General features: G+C 34.4%; 1 protein-coding gene across 2 annotated transcripts; it reads right to left on the bottom strand.

Moving 5' to 3' along the window:
* On the bottom strand, window positions 1,736–10,655 carry LOC109222542 (probable mediator of RNA polymerase II transcription subunit 15c). Of its 2 annotated transcripts, none has more exons than XM_019386898.1 (5): window positions 10,322–10,655; window positions 6,533–6,603; window positions 5,003–5,077; window positions 2,975–3,127; window positions 1,736–2,342 (listed from the first exon to the last, which is right to left on the bottom strand). In XM_019386898.1, the coding sequence occupies exons 1-5, from the start codon at window positions 10,446–10,448 to the stop codon at window positions 1,965–1,967; spliced, it is 804 nt and encodes a 267-aa protein (XP_019242443.1). In that variant the 5' UTR covers window positions 10,449–10,655; the 3' UTR covers window positions 1,736–1,964. The 2 variants fall into 2 exon arrangements, with proteins under 2 accessions (XP_019242443.1, XP_019242436.1); XM_019386891.1 differs by having other exon boundaries at window positions 2,975–3,202; window positions 10,322–10,654.

Here is an 11,731-nt window from a genome sequence, read left to right as displayed (position 1 = left end):
GGCGTAAGCCCCAAAGAATTTTTCAAATTAAAACAAAATTTGTTGAATAATTCCTTTATATAATACCCAAATTCTTAAAATTCAGCTTGGTAATTACTCAAAAGTTTTAAAAGGAACTGAAATGCATTAAATTTAAAAGTTAAGAACTTTTTTTATTGATTGAAGCCCCAATCATGGTCTTTCCCAATTCTTTATCTTGTCCGCTAATCTGCTAATATCTCCCAAAAGCAACGAATATTCATTTTTTTTCCAAATACAAAGAGAACTCCATTCTCCTTCATAGCAGCAAGTTCAAAGTTCAAATTGCAGGTTAGTCATCCTTTTTGTTCCTTCATGCAGAAAACTTTATTCTTTTCTACTCAAGTTACTTGAGCTTCTAAGTAGCGTATAATAGATTGTTTTGACTAGTTTTTTGTGGGGATGAAGCGCACACACAAACACACACACACACACACATATACTATCTATCTATCTATCTATCTATCTATCTATCTATATATATATATATATATATATATATATATATATATATATATATATATATATATATATATATATATATATATATAGTTTTCTTTATTTTTTATGTAATTTTACAAGTTTATAAATATTTACAGTAATTATATTATTTTATAAAATATTAAAAATTAAATATCTATGGGGCTTACGCCCCGTGCCTCGGGTCTTACGCCTCGCTGAGCCATATGTAAAATGCCTCGCCTTACGCCCACGCCTTTTAAAACATTAGCTAAAACAATGGATATTAACAGATATCCAAACAGAAAAAAATAAAAATTATCTCAAGTTTAGGACACTTGTAGAATCTCCTTCCTGGGTGTAGGAGAGTTCTCGAAGTGAAATGATTGGCAACTTCTCCACAATGGCACATTCTCTTCGATGAACAATTGTTCTCCGACATTGTATGCCTTTCGAGATGAGAGAAAACACCAGAACTCTAAATTTGGTCGCTACTGATTTATCCGTGGTTGGTTTATGTTGGTGGAATGGTTATTAGATTATCGGGTATTTTAGTATAGAGTGGAGGGATGTGGCGGGTTATGGGTCGGTGCGGGTTAGTTGAGTTGTGAGATGGGTTTTTAGGTCCAAATTTGCCACGTGGCCCATTTCGTCAAAAATGGACAAATGTAGAACTGTGGCTGACGGTAAGGATTTTTATATCCTGAAAGTATAACGGGGGACTACCATATACAATAAAGCAAAGTGGAGGGACATAAACGACCCTTTTCCGTAAAATGAATATATGAAATGTAATTTTTTAACATAAAATTATCATATAAGGGGCACATTTGTCCATTTTAAGTTACAATATAATTTTGTTTACTGAGCTCAAATATGAAAGAAGGGAAGCATGATTACAATATTTAAAATCACAGAGAGATGTGTTATAAGCGAAAACCTTGGGGGGTTCTGATATAGTATTCTTTTCTAATATTAAAGAACCAAATTTACACTTCTAAATACAAGAGATCTTAGAACAAAATAAAAGAGATCATTTCTATAAAGCACGAGACTATTAGTAACCTAAGAAACTAATAAACTGCTAAATATTATAGTTACTTTAAACACTGAAGATCTTTGAACAAAGAAAAAGAGAGAATTTATTTAAAAAAAGATTAGTAACCGAAAAGCTTTAAGAATTGTAAGAGAATAAAATATATGACTTAATAAAACATGAGAGATTATTATCAAACTGAAAAATATATAAATTGCAAGATATAACAAAGGAAAAGATATCATTTATATAAAACATGAGAGATCATTGGTGACCTAATAGATTAGATTATATTACAAATTGTGTTAGCCATAACTATCATAAGAGTCTTGAAAGTAAAAAACCATAAGATATTATCAATCTTTTTGCTCTTCATCTAACTTCTTTTGGTCATCTTCGACACAATCATCATGCGAACCAACCGGAGAAACTTCTTCTACTGCACCTTTTCTCAATCGTCGATGCTTGCACGACTGCCTGATCTATTTTTCCTCTTTGGTCGGAAATGACAGTTCATGTACTTAGCTGGACATCTAATGTCCCTGGAAACTTTAACATACCGTATTTTCACTGGATAATTCATTTTTTTGTTAATATCAGTCAACAGCGCCTCCGCCTTTTTTGAATGAGCCTCAATTTTCTCTAGTCGTTCCTCAACCATTCCTAACCGTTCCTCAACAAGGTTAGCACCAGAACTAGAACCCAACCTATCAAAACCAGAAGTAGCAATACCGAAACTATTCTGTTTCGAACCCAATCCATAGGAACTATCATCCAACCTATAAAAATGAGAAGCAATATCTTGCCAACCAGAACCCATCATAGGTGTCTGACGTGCAAGAGTAATTAGTAACTTAAGAGCACAAAGCAAGAGATCATTAACTTTAAACACAGGAGATATTAGAACAAAACCAAAGAGATCATTTATATAAAACACGAGAGATTTATAAATTGCAAAAGATCATAACACATGAGATCTTAGAAAAAATCAGAAGGGATTTATATAAAACACGAGAGATCATTCGTCAGGGGCTGAGCTAGATGGTAAGGTGCGTCGTACAGGTTCCGCCGAATCCAATACCTTTAGTTCAAATCTTGTATTTATGTTAAGAAAAACCATAAAATATGTACAAAAAATGAATTTAGAACCTAGTTACTAACGCTTGATGTTACTACCCTAAAATTTAGAACTCATAAATTTTAAATCCTAGCTCCACCTATGTCATCCGTAACTTAAGAGATATATATCGGGAGAATAATCACAAGTCCGAAGTTAACAAACTCCTCCCCTGCCCCACAACCCAAAAAAGAAAACACTCCTTACTTTCAGATTACTTCAAGACAAGGTTTGGTACAAGCAAATACTAGTATGTAGATGCATGATAACACAAGCAGGATTAACAACGAGAAGGTGGAAAACAATTGAATAATTCAAACAAATAGAAACAATTGACTGCATACCTGACTTGTATATACAGGAGGCTGAGGAAGTTGCCCTTGCAGCAGAGACGAATCAGGCTGGGGCGGATTATTGGATTTAAGAAAGAAATTTATGTGCTTCTCAACTGAAAGCAGTTTCTCCTTGTCATAAAGTTGGATATCGTGCTTGTTAAGCTGCAATAATAGCACAAAGTATTCCAGCTTTAACTTGAACACCTTGAACTTTTCAATTTTCTCATGTTGGGGACACTGAGGAAGAGAATCATGCAGAAAAACAGAAAGAATTAGTTTCTTGCCCTTTGCTACCCCCTCCCTCCACGGCCAAGAAAAAGGGAGGAAAACTTAAGAAATGGCATAAAGAGACAAATAACAGAGTTAACTAGCCAACACTCTATGTTTTAATAAAATGTTGACATAAGTGCTTTTTTAAACTCAGATATATCAAACCCTTGTCGACGGAACTAGGGAGGCCTTGATCTCTTCCCTTAATGGAAAAGAGACTAACATCAAAATCACATCTATACCACAGTAACTACTTAGATATGTGCAAATAACTCCTTTCACGGTGCCCACCACCACCTCTACTTCACAATCATAAACAATACTTCAAAGCTGTCAAATGACGAAGATGTAAGAACAGGGGCGTATGCAGAACTTTTTGTAAGCGGTGTCGTATTTATATAAATAAAATACACAAATATTATTTAATATTATTTTTCTACAAGTTGAAAGCCTTGACCCAATGGTTTAGTTGAATATTATTGCAAAGGGAGGTATAGGTCCAATTTTCCTTAGCCTCAAATTTTTAACAAAAATGCTCGCTCAAAGATGTTCAAAAAATAGAATGTCTAGGTCCAGCCTCGAGCCTACGACCTTTACAAAGCCAAATATAAGCTTGACCAGTGGATCAGGAAATATTCTTTGTTAGGAAGCGGTGTCATTACTATATATTTATCGTTTTTGCAGAATATTAGTACAAACATTTAGTATCTTTTTTCCCGTGAAGCGGTGTCTGATGACACCGCTTCCACCCATTTGCATCCGCCCCTGTGTAAGAAATGAAGACAAACTAAGCGCACTACACTGTATTCCAACAATGGAAATACTTTTTCTCAAGATGACAGGGAAGGAACAAGGATGCAAAAATGAGAACTTAGAGTTTTGATCTTTCTGCAGCAATTCTCAGTTAGATAATGTTCTAAGATTAACTAAGGGCATCTTTAGAAGTTTGTACATCAAATATATAAGTTCCATAAAAAATATGTACGATGAACAATCATAGGCATGAGAAAAGTGTAAAGACATACAGAGGAATTTCCAATAACGGTAGGTTTATCCAAGGAATTTGACATCAGTACTCCTTTACCTAATTATGGATAAGCAAACCAATGGAGTTTAAAATGCAGTACCATGGTGCATGCTACTTGCAAATGACAGTGTGTTAATTGACGAAATTTGCGAGTGAGTCGGTCAAAATCTGAAACTATAGTGAAGCACTTAGAGGGCAATGGTTTCAAAATAAGAAAGAAATGCATTGCGAGTATTATCCCCATAAAACGCTGTATGATGATTGAAGGTAGTAAAAGAGATAATTTCGACTTAAAATCTAAGGGTAACTAGACCAAATTTCTCTTGGCATCAATGAAAACTTAGCTGAAAAAGGGAACAAAATATATATAAAATATTCATATAAGCGATACCAACTAGTCAGGAATAAGGCTTGATTGCTGTTGTAACAGTTACATTGGGTTAGCTGTTTGCCAAGAGTTCCTTTATTTCAGTTAAACTTGTATGCTTGGTGGGGATATATTGAAATTTTGAGAACCTGTAATTTGTCTATACTATTGGAATGAAATGCGCCTGAATATAACCGAGTGGATATAAATGATTTGTATAGCCTCGACAAGTTGGGATTGAAGTTGGGAGTGAATAGAACTATGCACATCTACAATTATATCAAAATCTAGAAAATCCAGAATGATGCACCACACAGCTGGTAGAATTGCCTCCAGAAATGATAATAATGGGAATAAAATGCTGATGACACACCTGCTGCACTTCAGAAGCAACTTTATGGTATAGATCATTGAGTTTTGGTAAATACATCTCCTTCATAGACTTGATCTGCATTACAATTTTCATTAAGTCAACTATATAAGTATCACTACAGTCCCGTGTGGATAAGTAATAATTAGATCAACTGTACTATGCAGTAGAGAACAAACTAGAGAATCTTAGTAAAGAATCTTCAGATGAAAAGGTTAAAACTGAAGTAGAAGAGGAAGAATACAACTGATTAACCAATACATTTTGCAGGATTCAGCATGTGAATGGTAAAATAAGCAACTGAGCTGTACTTCCTTTAGCTTCGTGGTACACATTTCAGCTCGCATCAAGGGTACAAGTTTCATAATGTGATCACAGACCAGACCAGCCAGGAGGAAAACATAGGGTAGATTAGAGTATATATTTTTTCCCATAGCTAGTTTGGGAGATATAATATGGTCTAATAGCAAGCATCATTTTTTTTTAATTTTTCCCAAATTTTCCAGTTTACACCTTTATAATAAATGAAGCAAAACGAGGGTAAACAATGGAAATAAGGATATAGTAGGCTTGACAAGTAAAAAATGATGGTGCAGAGTATATAGAACATGTTGATGATATATATGTTTATTCTTGGAGAACTCAAAATACCAACTTATCCATGGCTGGTGAACCAAGACGGGGATTTAAGTAGAGAAGGATAGAGGGGGGCGACCTATTATCGACCGAGTTTTGAAGCCAGAAGCATCAAATTTCTAGATTATAGAAAAAATATTGAAGAAATATACCAATTAATACAGATGAAAAGATGTCTTTTCTCAGATAACATCTTCTTATAACCATATATTCAGGTATATACTTCTTGCATGAATATGTTTACCCTTCAAAATAGCAATAAAGAAATCTTAATTGTCGGGAACTAAAGAAAAATTGGGAACATGCCATGAAGACTTTGACACGAACTTAAAGACATATTACCTCATGAATGAAGATAATAGATCACATCATTCAACTACTAATGTTTTGTAACCAATCAATCGTATCAAAAAATACTTCACTTCTCAATTATGCCAGTAGAAAATATAAAGAACTTCTAGTGCTTGTGAAACTAAATTTTCTTTTTAATATTGGACCGCGACGGGGTATATAGCCGACCCCAACTTGCTTGGCATTGATGCGAAATTGTTGTAGTAGTACTTCTCAATTGAGAATCTATCAGTCTCTAACAAGCTACCTGTTAACAAGCTCGGTTTTCTATTTCCTCTATGAACACCAATACATAAAGTACCTTGACGAAAGGGATATGACCATGAATTTAGCTGAACACTTATTTTGGTAAATCTACTCCATTACTCCATCAATCACAGGAAAAATTTCAGAACATTCAGCTATTTCTTATATTGTTATAACCAGCCAATTTATCAAAATCCACATCACTTTTCAATTGCCAAAACATCAATGTTTAGCAAGTCATCTGTACTTTCCGTAGTTTTCAAAACATTGTGCAAGTAAAAATACCATTGCAAACAATACCTTTTGGTAAACCTCCTCCTGCCAATCAGCTCCATTTGCATATCTCGTCTGAGCTGTAGGATCTACAGATGCTACAAATAAAACAAAAACTGAGGATAGCACAAATATTAAAGAACCTGATTCCTTACAGCGTTAAAATTTCATGCAAACTTTGGGACAATGTTAGATATTTCAGGTATATTAATTCATTTTAATTTCCATCTAAATATACTTGTCTAAGAAAGTTAAGTTTCCCACTTAGAAAATATACTAACAGTTACATCTTTTAATCTATACGATCATAAAAGTACGAATCTCCAACACAAATTTTGATTACCTTTTGTAAGTGCATTTTGTGTTGGATAAAACTGTAACTACAATTAACTTTTGAAAATTCACTTTTTTCTTACTCCCTTTCTTTATTACCGAGAAATCCCCGAAGCCAATGGTGCATAGTTCGAAACTCGGTGGATAATAGGCCCACCCCTCTATCTCCACTTAAATAACAAGATTTTGTCTGCATCAGGCATCACAAGTTCGCTCTTACCACTAGACCGAGGACTTGGGAGCTTCATTATTTTCTTATATCCTAGAAAAAGAGTGAATTTGGTTAGAAAAAGTGATTTTTTTGTTGATTAATTAAATAAATTTCAATAATGTTTGAGACAATACGTGCCCATATACAAGAAGTATACCAAAAAAGTAGAAAACCTACAAAAAAAAATTGGTTTTCCACGAAAGACACCCAGTCTTCTATAACAAGAATTTCATTGGTGCGCCAAAAGAAAATAAGGAGAGGCTACTCCTCAACTTAACAATATCCATATCTATCCCTTCAAAAGTTCTCATATTTATTTCTCTCCAAACAACCCACATAAGTACTAGTGAAGTAACGTTCCATGCCTTGCGCCTTTACCTCCTCCCATCATTCCAGTTGAACATTAACTCCTTTACCATGCTTGGCATCACCCATGATATGCCAAAACCAATTAAGAATTTCCCACTATAACCTCAAGGCAAAGTAGGAATGGTAATGGGGAGGTGCGAGGCGGGGCGGGGTGGGTTTAGACATATGCGGGGTGGTGCGAGTTTAAGCATATGCGGTTGCAGGGTGGGTTGAAATAAAATTTTTTAAATAATTTGCGGGTGCAGTGTGGGTGCGGGTTTAAAATTTTTATCAAAGAAGGAAACTCATTTTTTAGCCTTTATGGAGGTGAAACCGGCCCGTAATATATTAAAACAAGAGAAAATCTCACTTTATACCCATTAATTCCAAACTATTTACCCTGTAATGCCCAGGCCCAAACTATTTACTACTAGTCTACTACTACCCATGGCCCCCAAACTATTTACCCGCCTTTATTATGTTCCTTTTCTTCTTCTTCTTCCTCATTTTACCTTCCTCCAATTCTCCGTCTCTTTTACCTTCCGCATCTCTCCATCTCCATTGTTTGCATATCCAGAAATCATTGAATTCCAAGATACCAGATCTGGTTTCTTTATTTTTCCGAAGACTTTCAAAGCTGCTTCACTATCACCACAACTAGAATACATGTCGAGCAGCGCATTGTACAAGGGCAAATCTGGTGCAATCCCGAAAACAATTACTTTAACATGAGTTGCTTCTCCTGCAAGACCATCTCTCAACCTGCTACAAGCACTCAACAGCGTTGTATAAGTGAAATTTGTCGGATTAACTCGAGCCGTCAACATGCTGTCAAATAGCTGAAGGCCTTCCATGGTCCTACCATTGTTGGGCTTGAAGCTCAATTTTATTTTTGAAGATTTCTTGTTTCGTTCAAAGTGGGTGCTGTTAAATATTGCTTATAGTACCTTCTGGAAATTCATACTGAAATTTGATAGCGTTTGGAGCTGATTTGAGGTGATTGAGATCGAAATGTTCAGTTGAAAATCGAAGAAGAACACAGCTACAATATACCGCTACGGTATACAATATGTTGCAGGAGTATATAGCTATACTGCAACACTATACTATTATAGTTTACAAAACAGTATACCGCTACAGTATACTAATATACTATAGGAGTATATAGTTATACTGCAACAGTATACTATTATAGTATACAATATATTGTTATGGTATACTGTAATAATATGCAAGATACTGTAACAATATGCTGTAATAGTATACAATACACTATAATAGTATACTTATTACCCGTAAATTCACTTGTTCCCTTTAAATTTGTTTTAAGCTTTTACCCAAGCGTGAGGGGCAAACTGAAAATGCAAAAGAAATAAAAAAATAAATTATAGTATGCTATATGATGTAATGGTATACTCTTACAATTAGGTCCTTTTAGAATTTTTTTTTTTTACAACTGATATTATTTCAGTTTAATAATTGAATTAAATTTTTTTTAACTCTTTGCGTACAATTATATACCCAGTTGGTATAGCTATATACTATACCGGTATCATATGTTAGTTAATATTTTTTTGATTGTATTAACTACATTTAATTGGTACACAATTTGATTTTTCTTTAGTAATAATATAAAAAAAAGAATAATAAAAAATAGTGAAAACAGTAAATGAAATTAGATTATGAAGAGAAAAAGAATATAAAAAAGCAGAAGTTAAATAAAATTAGAAAAGGAAAAAAGAAAAAAAATAAGAAGAAAACGAGAAAAAAAAGAAAAGAAAAAAAAAGAAAAAAGAAAAGAAAAGAAGTATAGAAATAAAAAAGAATTGGAGAATAAAGAAAAAATTCCCAACAAAACCTACTATGTGTAGGAAATGTAATTAGTTTATGGGTAGGAAAACAAATGGGTAGACAAGGGTAAATAGTTTTATTTTTGTAGGCAACTGTGTCAAAACCCCTTAAAACAAACAATGTTTCATAATATTTGAAAAAAATGCTTGCACGTCAGATTTTCATCCTTGTATGGAAGTTCTAAAACTCTAATATTTAACATATAGTTTTCAAGTAATTCTAAATCTGTTTTACTAATCAAAGTATTACCCCTTAATTTTGCTCAAATACTCAAAAAGGGAAATATCCATTAATTGATCTTGACATAGGTTCTTTTCCAATTTCTAATATAAGCTTGAATACAGGAAAAATAACATATACTCTTAATCCAATATAACAAGTTAAAAATCAAAAGTTATTATAATATCAAAGATTTTTGTTAAGTAACTTTTATTTTAAATGTGCAAGATGTAATATCTTGTCATGTTATTTCCTTAGCTGAAACCTCCCATAATCTTTAAAGTTAATAAAAAATATGAGAATATAACATAAAAGTATGACTAGTTCCAGCCAAAAGATAAAAAAATTAAAATTAATAAAATGAAAGAGGGAAAAAAAAATGAGCGGGTCGGGGCGGAGCGGGTGGACACGGGTGTGGTGCGGGGCGGATGAATGTGGGTGTAAATACTATGTGGGGAGGGGCGGGTTGAAGTTGGGTTAAGACAGAACCCGCACCGCCCCTGCCCCGCCCCAACACAAACAACTTGCCACTTAGATTCTGTGCCGTCAATATTATTGTATTGAAATTTTGTTTTAAATTTTAATGAATGCTACGGGTATCTTCTTTTCTCAAATGGAAGGTGGAACTAGATTTCCAGTACAAATTCCATTTTGCTTTGTAATTTCAATCAAACCTACAATTCTCAAACCATTGCTCTGTCAGAACTGATTCCGAATTACTAAATGAGAAAATTGGCTACGTCTTTTACTGTAAAAATAAACAAAAGAATGTTCTAGTGTGTGTTCTAGTGTAAAATCATTGACAAAAGACAAAAAAAAAAAAAGTACAAGTTGCAAGCGATAAAGGAAATTACCTCTCAATCCGCCGGCAGGAGCTGCTGATAGGGCGGTACCTTCACCACCACCTCGAGCCCGAGCCCGAGCCCGGGCCTGAGCCCGAGCCTGAGCCCGGGACTGAGCCTTCCAATTCTTCCCATCCATCTCAATTCTGATCTAATTAATACCTCTTTCCCTATCGAAAATCAGAAAAAGAGGAAGCAATTCTCAAAATCGCATTATTGTATATAGAATATAGAGAAACTAGAAAAGGAAAGAACAAAAACGAATTTTGCGATATAAATAAAAATGAAACTAAGGAAGAAAGGGACAGAGAAGAATTTTTTCCAACTGTTTTCGCGCGCTTTTCGAGGAATTAGTTGAACTATGTGATGTCTCTTCTAACACTTTTTAGATTTAGATATTTAAACTGTAGCCACTTTTGTGGCATGTAACTAAAATTTGGCGTAATACATAGGGAGACACCTAAAATTGGCACGATCTTTCACTTAGACACTTAAACTAGGAATCTTTCCATCTGAACTCATTTCTTAGGCAATTCTCATACCAATTAGACACGTTTTTTGCTGGCTTATTAATTAACCAAGCGCTTGTTTTGCAATCTCCGTCTACGTGGCAAAAGTAATCATTATAAACCGTGCCACATTATTTTTTTGTCCACCTCACTGTCCACCTCAGCTATATAGTGTTATTTCCACTAAAATACAAATAACTAGCCCTAAACAAACGATCTAAACATATTACCACTGTTCCTTTTACCATCGATGAAAACGAAGAAAGGTCCTACCACTGTTAAGCTTCTTCTTCGAAGAAAGGTCCTACCACCGTTAAGCTTCTTCTTCTTTCCATAAATGGTGTTGGAATCTAGGGTGAGGGCTAAGTGTAAATCAAAGAGATACAAATGGTGTGATATGCTTGTATTGATAAAGATTCGGGTGATTTTAAAGTAAAGAACTACTACCAGTACACAAATGTGATACTTCAAACAAGAATAAGCTATGCACTTCAAAGTTTGTTGCAAAGAAATTCAAAAGATGAAATAACTAAGCAGCCCCACATAAGGATATGGGAAATACAGGAGTTGTGCAGGGACAAGCTAGGATTGTATGTTGGCAAGACAATTTGTTATAGGGCTAAACTGCGTGTTCTCAGAGAGTCCATGGGTGATTGGAATATGGAGTTTGCAAGGTTATGTGATTATGCTGATATGATAAAACAGGCCAATCCTGGTAGCTCATGTTGGATAAGGATGAACAGTGAAACTGAGCCAGGAGAAAATCTCTTTGTTTACTTTTACGTGTGCTTTGTTGAAGAAAGGTTGGTTAGAAGGATGTAGGAGAATCATAGGTTTTGATGGTTGTTTCTTAAAGAGTGCTTGTAAAGGTGAGCGTTTAGTTGCTGTTGGCAAGAATGAAAATCAGCAAATA

Source organism: Nicotiana attenuata, chromosome 2 (assembly GCF_001879085.1).
Source record: "Nicotiana attenuata strain UT chromosome 2, NIATTr2, whole genome shotgun sequence".
NCBI lineage: Eukaryota > Viridiplantae > Streptophyta > Magnoliopsida > Solanales > Solanaceae > Nicotiana > Nicotiana attenuata.
Note: the sequence above shows the minus strand (reverse complement) of the source record. Positions and strands in the feature narration are given on the sequence as shown.